Raw genomic sequence first — 19,140 nt, forward strand, 5'->3', positions numbered from 1 at the left:
CTATTATACCCTCTTGTTACATATTATTTACTACTGCAATTGCACTACTCTTTTGCACAGTCTCAATTAGATTTTTTATTTCACCTTTTTTACTTCTCCTTTAAAAAATCACTGTTGTGTATATTTTTACCCCACCTACTTTTTAAGACCTTTACTATGGGCCTGTGGTACCTTTACTATTAACATTTTTTTAAACAATTTTTAAAAACATTTTCCTGCCGTAAAACACATACTTTAACGTTACTTTAACGACCAGAGGGAGCATTTACTAGTTTGCGTTTTGTTTGAGCTTATAGACCCTCGCTGGCTTCCGTATCAAAACAGAAACGTCATTTTGGAGCGAAAGTTTTGGAAAGACTTGACAGGCAGAAGGAGACGTGGAGATGTGTACTGGTTAAAATGATTAGACAGAGCCATATATTAATGTATTAAAGAGTTTTATCGAACAGCGACACAAAAAGTTTAAAAATGGAAGGTCTGGAAATGTCTGCGATGATACCGGCTCTTCAGGAGCTAGCTAGGTGAGTACACGGCTAAAGTTGGCTAAGAGCTAAGTAGTTAACAGTACCACTTATTTGGGCTAAAGTGAGTCCTCGTCTTTACTTATTGAAGTCGATAAAAACCTTTGCTTCGTCATGTCTCTGTGAATAACATCGTGCTGATATTTGCAGTGCGAGCGCTGCAGAGTACGGCCAGGTGGTACAGAAACCTCGACAGATTCTCTGCCAGTTCATCGACAGGATACTGACAGATGTGGATGTCGGTAAGCCGGGAATATCGACACATACTAGGGGTGGTCACCATAATAAAAGCCTCTGAAAGGACATCAATAAAAAAACAAACAAACAGCTTTTTGGTGCACACTGTCAGACTTATCTGCTGAAACATTCCCTGAAGTTGTTGCTTACCATGACTACTATTCCCTCTTGTTAATATACTTCGCTGATTTCTTTTCCCTTTTTTTGTATATTTGTCAAACGTGCATGTTTCAGATCATTAGACAAATTTTAAAAATAGACAGAGATGGCCTAAGTAAATGTAACATGCAAATTATAAATTCCTGAAAAAATCCTGTTAAAAATAAATAAATAAAGATTGATGATGATGATGATAAAAATAGGAAAAAAAACCCTATCTAAACCTGTGTGAAAAAGTAACTGCCCCCTAAACCTAATAACTGGTTGTGCCAACCTTAAAAGGAAGAACTGCAATCAAGTGTTGGTGATAAGTTGCAACAAGTCTTTCACATAACATCAGCCATAATGGAAGTTTTTCAAGCATGAGCGGTCTGTTTAAGGTCATGCCAAAGCATTTAAATTAGATTTAAGCCTGTACTTTGACTAGGCCACTGCAGAACTTTCATTTTGATTTTTATGGGGGGGGTTTATGCACTTAAGACTTCCTGGTGGGTGTGGGATCACTGATCATTATTCGTGGTTCTTTTGTAACTTACTGGATGAGTTGTTGATACACTCTCTGAGCAATTTTGGTTGGCTGTCCACTCCTGGGAAGGTTTTCCACTGTTAAAAGCGTTCTCCATTTGTGGCTCATGGTTCTCGCTGTGGATCACTGGAGTCTCAAAGCCTTAGAAATGGTTTTGTAACCCTTTCAAGACCGATAAATGTCAATGACTTTGTTTCTCAGCAGATTCTTTAGATCTTGACATGATGTGTTGCTTTTTGAGTTCTTTTAACCTACTTCACCTCAGATAGGTTCTGTTTAAGGCGTTTCTTGTTCAAGAAGCCATCATGGCAGTAATAAGGTCTGGGTGTTACTTGTGAAAATAAACTGGGCTTTCAACCAATGTGGTAAATCACAATTAATTCATCATTTAAAAAGGGAGGAATTACTGTTTCAGTGAGCGCAAGGTAGGTTTGGGTAGTTTTTCTTTCTCTTATTAAATGAAATCCAAATTTAAAAACTACACTTTGAATTTACTCGAGTTATCTTTGTCTAATATTAAAATGTTTTTGATGATATGAAATATGAAAATGTCACAAAAAAGTAAGCAGGTATAAACACTAACAAGCTCATGTGTGCACATCAGACATTATTCCATCATTCCCTTAATTCCTTTATCTTTACCTTTGTTACATCTAGTACGCAGAGTTTATGATAAACCATATTAGTTTTTTGTCTTCCCCCCACTTGCATGAATCTTGCCCCTTACTCTACACCTGCACCTGTAACTTCCCCTGGAATATGAAGGTGATATAACAGCAATTCACATTGCTGGCAGGTGTTTGTTCGGCAAACAGAAACCCAAAGAGGGCACATCGGGTGTGACTAGAGATAGGAAAAGTACAACTAATATAAACCTGTGTCTGCTTCTGTGTTCTTGCTGCTGTTGTATAAATTTATGATGGCTCGGCTTCTCAGATTCTTTTGAATAAATATTGTACTTGGAGTTTAAATCAGTGTGTTTCTTTAAGCTTTTTATCATTTAGTGACTTTTCAAGTTAATATTGCAAGAATATTTGACTTATCCTCTGTATGTGTACCAGCTCTTTTAACAAAGCAGTTGTCTTTTCTTCCAGTTGCTTTAGGGCTAAGTAAGAAGTCCACCTCAGAGCCAGCCTGTGTGATGCTGCTGGACTTTGTGCAGCACATAGTTAAATCTTCATCTCTGATGTTTGCCAACCCTGCCTGTCAGCCTGCTGAATACCCAGAAACAACACAGAGCTGCACTGGTAGGAAATTCTTCTCAAAATGCTGCCATAAGTGATTTCAGAAATTAGAGAAAATAAAGCTGAACATGTTTTGCCTTTTTAGTTTAGTCCTTTAATATCTTCTCATTCCTTGTCTTGATTTTAGACTTCAGTAAGTGGGTGGCGGTGCGTTTCCTTCGAGTGGCAGCAGCTCCAGGCTGTGATATCATCCATGGACGGGTCTCTGCTGTGTTGTGCTCTTTATTTCACACTCTGAAAGTCCGGGCACCATTTATCTTTAATTGCCTTATTCAGGAACTCATATTTCTGTCCCAGGAACTCAGCCATAACCTGTATGCACATATTTGCACACTTGCAGGACAGGGACATGTTTTGGACATTCACACAAAGAACCAGTGGCCTATAAACCTCAAGTGCTTCAGTTTATCCCCCCTCTGTGCCTCCTCATACCTCACCCCCTCTGCCCTTGTGCTCTCCTCACCTGCTGCCTTGGAGTCGCTGACTGCTGTAACGATCAACATCATAACTGAGTCTCTGAGGGGAGTCATCTCCCGTCGTGACCTGAGTGTAGCCTGGGAAGCTGCATGCTTCATCCTGTCCAACGGGAACATCAGGCTGAGGAAAGCCTCCATGGTGATGCTGAGAACACTGGTGGAGCTCAGAGGATTTCCTGAGATGCAGGGCCACGAATTCTTTGCAGCCTACTTCCAGTTGCTGGAAACACATTCCTACTCTGCCACAGCAAACATAAATGAGAAGCAAGCTTACGAAGGAGAGCTGTTAAGCCTGACCCGCTGTGTGTTTCAGCAATCGTATGTTTCTCACTCACACTTTGAGCCCATCCACCTCTCACAGATGTTCGAGTGTGTTTGCACTCTTGCTGGAGCTGGCGTCAAGTTAGGTGTAGAAGTGACCGAGTCACTTTGCCTGCTGTTTAGCTTCTCGCTATCTGTAGCACCAGTTTATGAGAGCGCCGCGTTGCTTAGGAGGCAGCGGGTCACCGAAGTCTGCGGGACACTAGCATGCACCGTGGGGACAGCAAATCAAGCTGAAGTACAACTCTGTTCTTTGTGTTTCCTTTTAAATTATCCTTTTGATATCCATACAGTGTTTCCCTCTTTACAATATGTGCTATGCTTGTTGTTCGCAGTGTGCAGAAGGGTTTCTCCGAGCTGCCCTGAAGGCTGAGACAGCTTTAGTGCTGCAGGAGTGTAAAGATGGAGCAACACCTGCCAAGAAGTCTTGCAAATCTGCCACCAGTTCAGTCGGTAAAACTCCTAAAACATCCTCAAGGTGAGTGCATCAACATTTACTACTTGGCAATAACCATGAAAATCTCAAACAATTTTTTTTTGAATGTCTCATATGTCGTATTGAAGTAATGTCTGTGTCTCTATCTTAAGCAAAGTGGACATGCGTGTTCGCAGTAAGGTTTGGGTTGCGTTAAACAGTCGGCTGGAGGAGCTGCTGATGCTTTTGGACTCCAGTTCTGCTAAGCCTGAGACCACCCAGAGTCTGTCTGCTCTGCAGGGACTGGCCCTCATTCTCCATCAGGCAGCCCTCTGCTCCTCACCCGTTAGGTAATTCCCAAACATATGCCCGTGCTCTTACACAAGCCCTCTCCTTTTTACCTTTTTTCTGCCTCTCAGAAAACCTTTTTCTCTAGTTTTTTATTTTAATAGTGTTTAATATTAGAGATTGCTTACTTTCCTGGCTCCAGTTTGACATATGTCGTTCACAGTGATTAATAGCATATTATTCACTTCAACATCTCTTTGTTATAGCAGCTTGTCACCTCTCCTTTGGGTTCCCACTGAGACGCTGAGCAGGGCCCTGAAGAGCTGTCAGTCAGTGTTAGAAGGAGGATCTCAGCCTGTGTCAAATCGGAGCTACTTTCAGTCTGCTGTCCAGATCACTGTCAGGGTCCTCGACTCTATACTTTACCTGACAAGTAAGGATCTAAATACAAAAATACCAGATGTTTTTGGTTTAGTTTGTTGTCAAAATAAAAGTTGATGTATTTTCCATATTTGTTTGTGTTTAATTTGAAGATAGAAATCAAGCCAGTTACACATCCTTTATTATAATCATAATCTTCTTCTTTTTCTTTTTTTTTTTAGTGAGCAGCCAGAATGATGACAGGCTCCAACAACATGTGTGTGCTCTGTTGTCTCTTCCTTGGGTGTGTGAGAACAAGTCTGTCTCAGCCTATAAGACTTCAGGCTTCCCTTCCTGGCTGCTAGCCTTGGCGCAGAGACTCAGTTTCTGCTACTGTGAGTGTTCCTGTGTGCTTCTTTTTCTTTTAATGAAAACCTAAATGACTGCTTTAAAAGTCATTTAAAGACGTCTTTCTTTCCAGCACCTGAGGTCCAGGCCGACTGCGTGTCGCTGCTGGCCTTTTTACATGGCGGTGTGTGCGAGACGTGGCGCGTGTGTGTGTTTTCAAAGGCGCTGCAGAGTCAGGAGGAGGTGGTGAGAGTAGCAGCAGTCAAGGCTTTCCCTCTTCTTCTCCACCATCTGGGAAACATTCACTACAACCTCATTGGCACTACTTTGCTGTATGGAAACTCATACATTACTTAGTACTTGACCACTGATATTTTCTGTCTTTCTTTCATTGATATCATGAGTTACTTTGTTATATTTCATGGCGTATGTTTGATAATTGTAGTTCCAAGCTGGAGGACAGTTCGGAGCAGGTGAAGAAGGAACTTGCCAGGATCATTGGTCAGCTGAGCTGCCTCCAATCAGAGCTCTCCAGCCTTAGTGACATCCACACAGACTCCACTTGTCTTCCCAAAATCCTTTGCCTCTCTTGTAGTCTTGAAACAGATCATGCTGGGAAAGCAGTGCCATCCCTCAAGGCATCTGTTGTTAGACCCTTCCTACCATTGCTCAGACCACAAGCTCCAAGCACCGTGAAACAAGGTACCTTTTTACCATAAGTTTTTCACAACAGCTGATGCATTGAAATCAATTCACAGCTGCTGTTTTCTTAAACATTTTATACATTTAACTGCCAGCTTTCCTAGAAGCTCTTCCCCACCTGTGCCAGCATGTGAATCTCACTGGTGCAGACAGCGATTCCCGAGCCGTACTCTGTGCCCTGATTGGTCTAATGGAGGATTCCGATCCTGTGGTTAGAACACGCTTCAGCCAATCAGTGCGTTTCCTGCTAGCAGAGACCACTAGAAACTCTGAGCAGGGCTCTTTGAATGAGGTGAGCAATTCTGACTCCAGTTTTTCTTATATTTTTATTATTATAACCTAATTATATTTTTGTCAGGGTAAAATTTCACCATATTCCCCTCAATCAATATAGTTTAATGTTGCATGTTTACTTGTTGTTTTTTGATGTGGTGTGTGTCACCATCACAGCTCCTGGTTGCACGTCTTAAAGAGGCATTCAGCACTGCTAAACTTAACAGGGATGATGACCTGCGTAACACTCTGATCCTCACCACTGGAGAGATCGGCAGGTATATAGATAGCTTTTTTTTTATTCCACAAGCTGGATGAGTTATAGTAATTGTTTTTAATGAATAATATGTTATAAGATGGGAGATAAAATTATTGACCTTATATACAGAAATAAAATGTTGTGTTGCTAGTTGTTATTAGTTTGTATTATTTTAATATCCACTTAGAGGGTAGAAAACAGATGATTCCTTTTGTTAATACAATTAAAAAGACTACTTAATGAAGGAAATTTCTTCATTCCCTTTTTCTTTTCTGTCAGAGCCTCTCAGGGTAGTTTGGTGTCGTTCTCTCTGCTGCGTCTGCTCCACTGTCTCCTGTCCAAGTCGTCCCAGGTGTCTGTAGCTGCTTACACTCAAATTCGAGCCCTGGCCACCACTAAAGGCTTGAAACTGCAGACACTCTTCAGTCAGTACAAGAACCCTATCTGCCAGGTGTCTAGTCTTTTGTTTAAATTGGACCAAACCCATCCTATTCACCTGCTTATTATGAGTTAGATGACTTGCTCTATAATACTGTTATTCATAGTGTATATGTGGATTTAATGTTTGAAAGTTGCATTGGTTTAGTTTTCATTTGGTCTGTTTTAGATACTGTTTTTTGTGGAAAATCTACAGTCCATTACTATATCTTCTTTGCCTTTAGTTCCTGGTGGAGTCACTACATTCGCGCCATGCGTCAGCCCTGCGGAGCACACCAGATCAAGGAACCGAGTCAGCCAATCAGAGGGAGCTGGCTCTGGATATTCTTGCTCAGATCGCGCATGCTTTTGACTTTCCAGACCTCCACCGCTTCCTCACTGTATGTACAGTCATGCACACGCATCCACACACAGATAGTAAGCACTCTTTATGTGATGTACATTGGTGCTTTCTTGCATGTTTGTTTATGCAGCGGACCCTCCAGGTGTTGCTGCCTTACCTAGCAGCAAAAGCAAGCTCTACAGGCTCTGCTCTCATTCGAACTTTGGCCATTGAGTTGAAGGCAAACAGGAGAGAGATCCTGATCAACAACTTTAAGTACATCTTCAGCCATCTGGTCTGTTCTTGCACAAAGGAGGAGCTGGAGAGGGCCTTTCACTACCTACAAGTATGAACAACTTTACTTGCATTTTACAGCTGAAACATGATTTAGAGTCATGTACCTGAAGAGGTCATCTTAAAAACAAGTTTATTTTTCTTCTCCTTCATGTTCTTTCAGAGTGAGACAGAAATTGAACTGGGATCTCTGCTACGCCAAGACTTCCAGGGTCTTCATAATGAGCTGCTGCTGCGTCTTGGAGAGCACTACCAACAGGTTGACACACATATGTGGAAACAGATTTTCTAAACATTAAATCTATTTCAAAATATGTGGCTTTGAGGAAATTATTCTGCACAAGGCCTCCTCTTGAATAAAACTCACAAATGATCTAAAACACAGACTCTAGTTTCTGTTCTCGTAAGTGTTTATTTCTTTGCAGGTATTCAATGGCTTGGCAATCCTGGCCTCCTTTGCATCCAGTGATGATCCGTACCAGGGACCCCGAGACATCACCACCTCAGAACTTATGGTACTTGACATCCTCTGCATTTCATATCAGTGTTTTAGTTTCTTGTCTTTTTGACATTTGACTAGACAAAAATACTTTATGAAACAATTTAGGCTTCAGAATCTGTGAGATATGTTTTATGTAATTAATTTAAAACAAAAATGTAATTTTTCTATGCAAAAAAAAAAAAAATTAAAGAGATAATAAGCAACTAATCATCTGCTAATTATCCATTAATGAATGTCTTGTTTTTATCTTTAGGCTGACTACTTACAGCCAAAGCTGCTGGGGATTCTTGCCTTTTTCAACATGCAGCTGCTTAGCTCCAGTGCAGGAGAAAAAGACCGCAAGAAACTGGTAATTGATCCTCTAAAATACCAGAATTTAAAATCTGATTGGTTAATTGTCCAATAAAGATCTCCTTGGCTCAAAGTGAACATGTCTGCCTGTTCTACGTGCAGGTTTTGACAAGTGTGATGGCTCTGATGCGACTGATGGGCTCCAAACACATCAGCTCTGTCAGAGTGAAGATGATGACGACATTACGCACCGGCCTGCGATACAGAGAAGACTTCCCTCTCCTCTGCTGCCAGTCAGTACTTGTATACTTGCACATAAAGTCACATATTGTGATGCATTTATCTTTATTATTCGTTGGCATTTGCTCAGACATCTGTTTCTAATTCGTTTTTTTTTTTTTTTTTTTTTTTATACACTCCCTTTTCCTCTGGGTAGGACAGTGGGATTGTTTTGTGAGGAGTGTGGAGCCTGCACACCTGGGCCCCCTACTGAGTCACGTTATTGTTGCTTTGCTCCCCTTGATTCCACTGCAGCCCAAAGAAACTGCCGCCATCATCCGCTTCCTCATCCTGGACAACAGGTAGCAAACATAAGCACAAATGTGCACATTTGATCAGCGTGCAAACACAAAGACACATCTTTCGGTTACAGTTTTAACTTCCCTCATTAGTTAAACTGGTCAAAATGGTTTTAGAGTATGCAAAAGGATTGTGAATAATGTGGGAAAAGGATCTTATTCATTCCCATCTCATCCTCTTTTCAATCAACCTGATTTTTCTTGTGCACAACTGGTCTTATTTCCTTTTTGTGCTGAATGGACACTTGTGTAGACATACACAACAATGTGTAAAAGGGTACACATGGATGAGTATGTATGTATGCGTATGTAGGTATTTGAAAGAGTGTGTTTGTATATGTACATAGGTGTGGGTGTATGTGCGCTTTTAGATGCCTCACTTCTGTCATTTAATTACAGGGAAGAAGTCAGTGACTACCTCCATGAGATTTACTTTCTACCAGACCATCCAGAGCTAAAAGACATCCACACAGTAATGCAGGATTATAAAAAGGTCTGTATGAAGGGCACAACAGAAAGTAAAATGAATGTAAAACAAAAGGCTAGTTGACAGTGATCATACGTACAACACATTGTTGTGTTGTATTTTATCTTTTCTTCTTCCAGCTGGCGGCCAGCAGCAGTGACTTGGCTGCCGCACTGCAGCTCTCCATGAGAGCCGTCCAGCACGAGAACGTGGACGTGAGGATCCACGCGCTGACCAGCCTCAGGGACATGATGCACAGCAACCAGGTACACACTCAATGAAGTGCTACAGTGAAGTAACAGCTCCATGTTTGCAAAGAGAACTCAGAAAAGAATGAAAAATATATATAATGAAACCATTAGACTGCATCATTCCAAAATCACCGGCTGTGTTATCTTTTTCAAACGATTTGTTGTTGTAAAAGCTGTAAGCCTGAAAGTTGGGTCATTAGCATTAAGAATGATGTACAATGGATGTGTCCATAAATTAACATACTATAATACATCTTAGCACCTAAATTGGTGTTTCAGTTCTTAATTCTAATTCTTAGTTCAGTTCTTAATACACTTCTAGCATAGCCCATGTTAAATCCTCACCGTTACCCACAAATTTACTTTAACTTAACACATCTATAAATATGTTCCTCTGTTTTCTGGAGTGCAGGAGTGGCTGCTGCGGCAGGTTTGTGCAAGTGAAGCAGTGGAGCCGGTCATCTCCAACCTGGTATCAGTGCTGCTGAAAGGCTGCCAGGATTCATCCCCAGAGGCCAGGCTCCTCTGTGGGGAGTGTCTGGGGGAGCTGGGCGCCGTGGATCCGGGACGCTTGGATCTGTCGCAAACACACACCCACGGCAACCGCAACATCTTTGTGGTAAATAACTAACATAGATTGCAAATGTAATGATAATTATATGTGTGTGTGTGTGTGTGTGTGTGTTACTGTGTGTGAAGCAAAGATAACTGAACTGCATGTTTTTTCTCTGTGGCAGAGCGGAGTGGATGATCCTAACTTTGCCTATGATTTGCTGACTGAACTGACCAGAACATTTCTGGCGTACGCTGATGATGTGAGAGCCCAGGACTCCGCTGCTTATGCAATTCAGGTACGCAACAGCTTTAATTATTTGTGTTTGTTCCTCTATTGTATTTATTTATTTTTGCGGGGTTATGTTGAAATGTTTGTTTGTATTGGTGATTTTATATCCACTGTAGGAACTGCTTTCCATATTTGAGTGTCGCGAAGGTCGAACTGACTCAGCGGGCCGACGTCTGTGGAGAAGATTCCCCGAGCAAATTCAAGAAATACTGGAGCCTCACCTCAACAGCAGGTCTAAGTTTACACCTTCGTACACACATAGTCTCGTTTGTAATGGTCTCAGAATTCAGGACTTAAAAATCCCTCAGACGACAGTTATTTTTCCTCTTCTCTCCTCCCTTCTCCAACATTTTATCTTCTTGCCTGCAATCTTTTAGTACTCACTAAGTCCATTTTTTTAACTTCTCTTTTTGTAAATCTATTATTTTCTACTCTTACCTGCAGATATAAGAGCAGTCAGAAGGAGGTGAACTGGTCTAAGCTGAAGAAACCTGTGTACCTCAGCAACAGAGGCAGCAAATTCTCTGACTGGTCAGCCACCTGGGCTGGATACCTCATCAGCAAGGTTAACCCATCTCTTTTTGAAGTTTTTCCCCAGCTTTATCTTGTTTTCCAATCCAGAAGTTAAGGGAAGTTTCTTTGCTCTCCAGGTGAGACACGAGTTGGCCAGCAAAGTGTTCAGATGCTGTAGTTTCATCATCAAACACGACTACAAGGTCACAATCTACCTGCTGCCTCATATTCTGCTCTACATGCTGCTGGGCTGCACTCCTGCAGAGCAACAAGAGGTGAGGACACATCTGAACCACCACAGTAGATCAGTAGCCTCCATCTCACCTGATCCCTACCATCCTCCTCTGTCACACCAGCCCCTCTGCATGGCCTCATTCACTGCATCCATGAATCCTCTAATTTACTTCTTTCCTCCTGCCTGGCAGCTTCATATTCAGCATCCTTTGTCCAGTATATCCACTATCCCTCCTCTGCATATGTCCAAAACCACCTCAGCCTTGCTTGTCTAACTTTGCCTTCAAACCGTTCAACCTGAGCTGTCCCTCTGATGTCTTCAGTTCTAATCTTGTTCTAATTCTCATTCCTTGTTGTTCCATTCTTGTTCCATTCAAAGGTTACAGAGGAAATGCTGGCTGTGCTGACAGAGGGAGATGGACAAGCCGAGGGGCTTGCCCAGAAGACGGCCTCCAGCCTGTCACAGCTGAGCACTCAGACTGTGTTCAGCATGCTTTCACACCTTACACAGTGGAGTCGCCACATCCTCTACTCCAAACCCAAACATGGTAAGAATTCAGTTCAGTTCAATTCAGTTTTATTTATCTATAACAACAGTCGCTTCAAGGCACTTTATATTGTAAGGTAGACCCTACAATAATCTAGGGACTAATGAAAAGATGCATAGCTTCAGTCACTGTTGAAAAAGATGCATTTACTCAGTCAACTCTATAGCAATTTATATTGCTATTATTTACATGATAATATTGAGGCTTTTATGCATTATTTGCATTGAACTGTATAAGAAAATAACTAAATAAAATTCAGTTCTCCTCATTGTTCACTCACCTTGTTGCTTTAATAAAGTAAAGAATTATAACATGATATTGCAGAGAGTGGGGATTATCAGCGCGTGGTGGCTTTCCTGAAAGATATCCCGCAGGATGTCCTGGCCAAGGCCTCTCTACGATCCAAAGCGTACACTCGTGCCCTCATGCACTTTGAAGCTTACATCCTGGAAAATAAAGAGAACATACAAGACCATCTCTCATTCCTGCAGGTCAGAAAACAATTTGGTTATTAACCATTAAATAAAAGATTGACTCAGGACTTTTGACTGCATTATAAAAGTTATCTTGACAGCAACGAGTCCAATAGTACAAGTGCACTTGTCTTTTAACCACTCATCCAATTAATCTCTGTGGTGAACTTTAAGCTCTGTGATGTACGTGATTGCTTGCCACAGACGCTGTACGCTGCAATGCACGAGCCGGATGGAGTGAGAGGTGTCAACGCTCTGAGGAGGGAGGAGCCATCACTCCAGGAACAGATACTTGAGCATGAAAGCATCGGGCTGCTCCGTGACGCCACCGCGTGCTATGACAGAGCCATACAGCTGGAGTCAGACCAGGTACCCAAACACATGCAGTCCATAAACATGTACACCCAGTGTATTACTGTATACTGAGTATTTCAGTGGTGTGTTCAAAGCCACTTTAATCACCTTTCTCCTTGATTCTGATACTTGGTTGGGTTGAAATTGATCTTGTGTACCTGTCTAAATGCATTGAGCTGCTCCCATATGATTGACTGATTAGTTATTTGCATTTAAAAGAACTGACATGCTTAATAAACCGGTAAGTGTACATATACTATACCAGTTTTATATGTTTTCTTACAATATGTTATTTATGATATCGACATAAAAGATAATTAACTTAATGTTTTTTCTTTCTTGATCATTTCAATTATCGCTTTGTATAAAGATCGCTCACTATCATGGAGTGATGACCTCCATGCTCGGCCTGGGACAGCTGTCCACAGTCATCACGCAAGTCAATGGAGTACTGGCCAACAAGTAAGAAAAATACATATCAGTGTACATCTATTTCTTATTAAATGTAATTTTTAAAATTTAGGTTAATATAGGTTTGCCTAATGTAGCATTGTATGTCCATTTAGGCACCAGTGGAAGTCAGAACTCAACACCTACAGAGTAGAGGCAGCCTGGAAGCTTGGAAAATGGGACCTGCTGGAAGATTATTTGAGTTCAGGTAGTGCAGAAACACAGCATGTATTTGCAACATCTGAAATCACTGGTGACTCCATGCTGCATGGATCTGCTTAAAGCATAGTTTTCTATTCTGTGTCTCCAGACCAGCAGTCCAGCACATGGGGTGTGCGGCTCGGCCAGTTGCTGCTCTCAGCTAAGAAGCAGGATGCTGAAAATTTCTATGAGAAGCTGAAGCTGGTGAGGAAAGAACAGGTCGTCCCTCTGTCTGCTGCCAGTTATGAGTGTGGAACCTACCAGAGAGGATACGAGTATATTGTCAGGTCTGTGGGTGTCAGCTCAGTTTGGAGTCAAGTGTGTTGTGTTTTAATAACTTTCTAAAAAAGCTTTTACGTGTGTTTAGACTCCACATGCTCAGTGAGTTGGAGCACACCTTCACTGAGCTGCTGAAACAGAGACAGGGATCTGGGTCCAACCTCAGCCAACTGCCTCCTCATTGGTCAGATCGGCTGGAGATGACGCAAAACTCTTTCAGGGCCAAGGAGCCAGTCCTGGCTCTCCGCCGTGCCCTGCTCAGTCTGGGAACGCAGTAAGGAAACATCACTTTTTAGTTGCACAGATTTTAACATGCTGTTTTTCTGAAACACACACATTAGAGAAATCGGTTTAAAATTTCTTCTTAATACAACAGGATCTCTATATTTTCAAATCTTTCTGAACTCACATCTGCATGTATCATCTCACTCTGCAGACCTGTATGTCAGGAGCTTGTTGGGGAGTGCTGGTTACAAAGTGCCCGGGTTGCCAGGAAAGCAGGACACCATCAGACCGCCTTTAACGCCCTTCTCAATGCAGAAAATACAAATCTTGCTGAACTGGTCACAGAGAAGGCAAAGTGGCTTTGGTCTAAGGTATAACCAGGCTACAAATAAAACCAGCATTCAATATATGATGCAAAACTGTATGCAAATTATTCACATTTGTACAGGACCAGAAAACGTATTTTCTTTAGTGTCTTCCTATCTGCAAATTAGATTTTCATACATGTGCATAATCAAATTAAACTAATATAGCCTAATTTGTCTGCCTGAATGTCATCAGGGCGATGTCCACCAAGCCCTGATTGTCCTGCAGAAGGGTGTGGCTCAGTGTTTCCCTGAAGATCAGCCCCTGACAGATCCTCGCAGTCTCCAGACTAAAGGCAAAGCCATGCTGCTGGTGGGGCGCTTCATGGAGGAGACGGCCAACTTCGAGTCTAATGCCATCATGAAGACATACAGGGTTGATATATCTACACATTTTCAAACTAGATTCTGAAAATGTTTCATAAAAAGACAAAAAAGTGAAAAATGCAATGATGCAAATGTCAGAGATCACCCTCACAGTGATGTGGCACCAAAGCAGATTTCTGCATCACTTGTCTTTACCTTATGTGGTTTTTGTTTTGTTTTGTTTTTAGGATGTGACTAACCTCCTACCAGAGTGGGAGGATGGTAACTTCTACTTAGCCAAATACTATGACAAAGTCATGCCAATGGTGACAGATAACAAGCTGGAGAAACAGGGTAATCTGATCCGTTACATCGTCACATTCTTCGGGAAGTAAGTTCTTGTTCTTTCTGCTGATTTGCAGCCCTGTAGACCCAGAGTCTCCAACTCCAGTCCTCGGTCCTGCAGCTTTAATATGCATCTCTACTCCAACACAGCTGAATCAAATGGTTGGATTAATTCTTCAGCATGCCATCAAGTTTACCAAAGGCCTGATAACAAGCCATTCATTGATTCAGGTGTGTCGGAACAAAGATGCATCTAAAAGCTGCAGGACAGTAGCTCTCGGGGACTGGAGTTGCACACCCCTGCTGTAGACTACAATCAGAGCTTCTATTAGCTACTTCACAGCTGTTAATTTCTTCATCAAACAACACACTTATCAACTTTCTCCCTCCTAGTGCTCTGCAGTTTGGAAACCAGTATATCTACCAGGCCATGCCTCGCATGCTGTCTCTTTGGCTGGACTTTGGAGCTAAAGTGTGTGAATGTGAGAAAGGTGGGCAAATCACACAGGGCAGGGAGATATTTCTAGTTTCAGTCTAATTAATTTGCAAACTGCTTTCTAGCTATTTATTTTTAGCATTTCATTGGCTTTTCATTAACACTTGATATTATACCTATTCCTTCACCTCAGCTGGGCGAGCAGACAGACAGATGCGACAGGAGCTGAGTAAAATCAACACAGTAGTGAGCGAGCACTGTGCTAAGCTGGCGCCGTACCAGTTCCTGACCGCATTTTCCCAGCTGATCTCCAGGGTGTGTCACTCCAGCGATGAGGTCTTCAATGTCCTCATGACCATTGTGGCCAAAGTGTTCCTCACATACCCCCAGCAAGCTATGTGGCTAATGACTGCGGTGTCCAAGGTGAGAGAAATGAGCCACCCCTCATTTAAGGTTGATGGTGATTTCTATAAACATGGAAATATAGCCTTTGTAATTCTAATGAGCTTGAAAGTCAGTATTTGATATGACCACTTTTATTCTTCGACACAGCCTGAACTCTCTTAGGCAAGTTGTTTTGTCATTTCATTAGGTAGGATTAGGAATATTCAGGAATAGTTCTCCAGGCTTCTTGGAGGACATTCAAAGCTTTTCCTCGGATGTTGGCTGCCTTCCATAACAGATAATAAATGCATCTCTTCTTTTGTCATCCACTTATGTAGTAGCCACTGTCCAAACAAACCCTTTGAAATCCCTCCAGAAAGCCTGGGGAACTATTGCTCAAGACCACTTTAAGAAATTACTAGAAGGTCTGGGTCTTTGGAAGCAAAATATAAACAAATGAGGGCTGACCATAAAGTTTAACATTTGCAAGTCTGCTTATGTAGGTTTTTTTTTTTTTTTTAATTTGAAATGTTATTTAGCAGATCAGTTCAAATCAAAATTACAATTTCTGTTAGTTTTTGTAATCAACTGCTTCTGCATCCAAAATACAGCATTTATTTATGTCTGCTTTGCTTTTCTTTCCAGTCATCCTACCCCATGCGCATGAATCGCTGTAATCAGATCCTTAAGAAAGCCGTCAGTCTTAAACAGTCCCTGGAAAAATTCATTGGAGATGCCAACAGACTGACAGACAAGCTTTTGGAGCTTTGTAATAAACCGGTATACACGCCCATGCACAAATACACTTCAATAGTCTATGACTTCTCAATCCTTAAATCATCTTTAGGCAGGAGTAGAGATATTTCTATATGTGTCTTACAGGTGAATGGTAACAGCACCACCCTCAGTATGAGCATTCACTTCAAGCAGCTAAAACGTTTGGTGGAGGAGCCGACATTCAGTCAGATCCTGATCCCTCTGCAGTCTGTCCTCATCCCAACGCTGCCCTCCACAGGCGGGGAAAACACACAGCATGATGCTTTTCCTGGACACTGGGCATACCTGGATGGTTTTGAAGACAGTGTAAGAGAAAGAGGGTGTTAACTATTCTGACCGGCCGCCACGGTATGTTTAACATTCAGCAGGAGTTGATGACAGTTACAGAAAATAATCTTGTTTGTGTAGGTGGAGATCCTGGCCTCTTTGCAGAAGCCAAAGAAGATAAGCCTGAAGGGTTCGGATGGTCGGGGTTACACCATGATGTGTAAACCTAAAGATGACCTGAGGAAGGACTGCAGACTCATGGAGTTCAACTGTCTCATCAATAAGGTATCTGGGAGATTTCATTCAAACTAAATGGATATATAGTGAGTTCTGGCCATAGAGCGACTTGCATGTTAGGTCAGAATAAACAAACTTACTAACTTTTGGAGGTTCAATCTTATTTTATGTGTTGTTCTGGCCTCAAAGTTAAAATGAAATATTAGCCTCTTCTCATAATGTGAATAAAAACTGAACCTTTTTTTTTTTTTTTTTTTTTGCAGTATAGGAGCTCATTATGTAGCAGAGCTGTACTAAATCAATCAATATGTGTGCAAATTACATGACAATACTTGAGAAAATGTGAGAAGAACAGCATTTATATGTGCTTGTTTGTACTGTGTGTTTGTGTAGTGCCTCCGTAAAGATGCTGAGTCCAGACGGAGGGAGCTACACATCCGGACTTATGCTGTGATTCCCCTCAATGAGGAGTGTGGCATCATCGAATGGGTTAACAACACTGCCGGGCTGCGGCACATTCTCACAAAGCTGTACAAAGAGAGAGGTATCCCTTACTTATAACACCTACAATCAAAAACCTTTTCTTTTTTTTTTAAGTAAATGTTGGGAAGTAATTAAGTTGTTCACCTTTTCTGTGTTTTTAAGGTATCTACCTATCAGGTAAAGAGCTCAGGAAGCTTATTCTTCCCAAGACAGCTCCCTTTGAGGAAAAACTGCGCATCCACAAGGAGGTGCTGTGTGCTCGACACCCCCCTGTCTTCTATGAATGGTTCCTCCGGACCTTTCCTGACCCCACGTCATGGTATGACTTTCACTACAACACTGCTATAATTATACTCCTGGAAGTCACTGCTTTACCAGAAATGTTAGTCATTTTCATTTAACATCTTGACCACATTTGAAAGAAGTTATTTCAATTCAGAATTTTTCAAAAATCTGCTTCAAGTGTAACTTAAATCCAAGAATAAATCTTTGGAGTATTTGTGTGTTTACAGGTACAGCAGTCGTTCAGCATACTGCCGCTCCACTGCTGTGATGTCCATGGTGGGCTACATCCTGGGTCTGGGAGATCGCCACGGAGAAAACATCCTCTTTGATTCCTTCACTGGAGAATGTGTTCATGTAGACTTCAACTGCCTCTTTAACAAGGTTTTATTTTTTGCCTTAGATTCAATAAAATATTATTTAGGAATATTCATATATTTATTATTTATTATATGTATCCTTAACACCAGTGCATGTTGTTGCTTTTAAGTTTGCCTGTGCTTTTCTCTCCTTTTCCACTAGGGGGAGACATTTGACGTGCCAGAGGTTGTTCCCTTTCGTCTGACGCGAAACATGGTGCATGCTATGGGGCCCATGGGCATCGAGGGTCTCTTTAGGCAAGCCTGTGAGGTTACGATAAGACTAATGAGAGACCAGAGAGAGCCACTCATGAGGTACATTCACATAAAAAGTATTAATGTCAAATTCAACCATTCATAAATTTTAAAAATGTGTTTTTGTTTTTAATTTTTCCTGCAAGCGTGCTGAAGACCTTCCTTCATGACCCACTGGTGGAGTGGAGCAAACAAGCCAAAGGACTATCAAAAGCTCAGGCCAATGAGACAGGAGAGATTGTTAATGAAAAGGTGGGCATGTTTCTTGAATTTTTACCTCTTAAATTATATTTACTTGCAAATCTAAACCAGAGAGACTTTATTAATCCCAGAGGAAAACTGGGCTAAATACAGCACATTCAGGTTCAATAAAACCTAATAATGTTTGTTCTTTACATTTCTCTGCTAGGCTAAAACCCACGTGTGTGACATTGAGCAGCGCCTGCAGGGAGTGATTAAGAGCAGGAATAAAGTGCTGGGTCTTCCTCTGTCAATTGAGGGGCACGTCCATTACCTCATACAAGAAGCCACGGATGATAAACTACTGTGTCAGATGTATTTAGGCTGGGGTCCTTACTTGTAGAAAGAAAAAGCACTCAATTCAGAAGATTATAATGCAATCCAAGCACTTTTGACTGTTTGTTCCTGAGCCTTTTTCCGTTTTGAAAACATTGAAAATGCAGCACTGTTGTACATTCCCTTGTAATAAATTATTTTGTTGGTTAAATGTGCTGTAGTGTGTATCTTCTAATCTCTTAACCCTCAAACTCTCAGAGCTAGACAGGCTTGTCAGCTGATTGTTTTAATCCCCTGTCTCCTGCTGCTTCTTCACTCCTGATTACAGCCAACTGGCCCAACTTTTTACATAAAAGCACCACTTACAATTAAATGTCTGCTTAAAAAGCTGAAAGTGGACTGGGTGAAGGTGTGAGTAAGAAGTAGGTAGTAGTTTGTTTTTGGCTAGCAATATTTTTCTTATCCAGTGATGAGTTCAGGTAGTCAGAAAATCACTGTATTTGTAATTATTACTTTTCTTCTTTTTTGTTAATGCTTGGTTGTTGTTGCAGCTGGCTTTGGGATAGATCAGGATGAACTTGGTTGTATTTATGTATTTGCATATTTTTAGTGGGAAAACACTTTCCAAGATAATTGCATGAGAATATACTTTTATTCGGAATAATCTGAAATGGAAGTGTATTTGTGATAATATTTATTATCACTTGTAATCTGTTGCTGTTGTCAGAGACGACCG

General features: G+C 41.4%; 1 protein-coding gene across 2 annotated transcripts; it reads left to right on the plus strand.

Annotated features, from left to right (window-relative positions):
- The first annotated feature begins 312 nt into the window (after window positions 1–312).
- On the plus strand, window positions 313–18,615 carry atr (ATR serine/threonine kinase). Of its 2 annotated transcripts, none has more exons than XM_040042186.1 (48): window positions 313–521; window positions 672–763; window positions 2,538–2,690; window positions 2,815–3,722; window positions 3,820–3,962; window positions 4,073–4,249; window positions 4,454–4,620; window positions 4,790–4,942; window positions 5,029–5,227; window positions 5,341–5,597; window positions 5,693–5,889; window positions 6,048–6,148; window positions 6,409–6,580; window positions 6,792–6,947; window positions 7,041–7,235; window positions 7,347–7,442; window positions 7,609–7,698; window positions 7,939–8,034; window positions 8,139–8,273; window positions 8,418–8,557; window positions 8,954–9,047; window positions 9,161–9,286; window positions 9,684–9,890; window positions 10,009–10,122; window positions 10,232–10,347; window positions 10,560–10,680; window positions 10,766–10,903; window positions 11,242–11,410; window positions 11,735–11,901; window positions 12,088–12,252; window positions 12,608–12,699; window positions 12,804–12,895; window positions 12,998–13,175; window positions 13,256–13,441; window positions 13,604–13,763; window positions 13,954–14,133; window positions 14,312–14,454; window positions 14,802–14,899; window positions 15,038–15,267; window positions 15,874–16,008; window positions 16,111–16,311; window positions 16,414–16,557; window positions 16,903–17,053; window positions 17,155–17,311; window positions 17,505–17,658; window positions 17,797–17,948; window positions 18,035–18,140; window positions 18,298–18,615. In XM_040042186.1, exons 1-48 carry the CDS (start codon window positions 469–471, stop codon window positions 18,469–18,471), a joined length of 7,830 nt encoding a protein of 2,609 aa, XP_039898120.1. In that variant the 5' UTR covers window positions 313–468; the 3' UTR covers window positions 18,472–18,615. The 2 variants fall into 2 exon arrangements, with proteins under 2 accessions (XP_039898120.1, XP_039898121.1); XM_040042187.1 differs by having other exon boundaries at window positions 4,457–4,620.
- The last annotated feature ends 525 nt before the right edge of the window (window positions 18,616–19,140 follow it).

Source organism: Simochromis diagramma, unplaced genomic scaffold (assembly GCF_900408965.1).
Source record: "Simochromis diagramma unplaced genomic scaffold, fSimDia1.1 OVJJ01000304.1, whole genome shotgun sequence".
In the NCBI taxonomy this organism is placed as follows: Eukaryota; Metazoa; Chordata; class Actinopteri; order Cichliformes; family Cichlidae; genus Simochromis; species Simochromis diagramma.

Bases quoted from the DNA above. Each gene is read 5' to 3' on its own strand.
- atr (XM_040042186.1), top strand. From the start codon at position 469: ATGGAAGGTCTGGAAATGTCTGCGATGATACCGGCTCTTCAGGAGCTA. The intron at 5,598-5,692 runs GTACCTTTTTAC...TTTAACTGCCAG, and splicing joins TCCAAGCACCGTGAAACAAG to CTTTCCTAGAAGCTCTTCCC. The intron at 10,681-10,765 runs GTTAACCCATCT...TTTGCTCTCCAG, and splicing joins CTGGATACCTCATCAGCAAG to GTGAGACACGAGTTGGCCAG.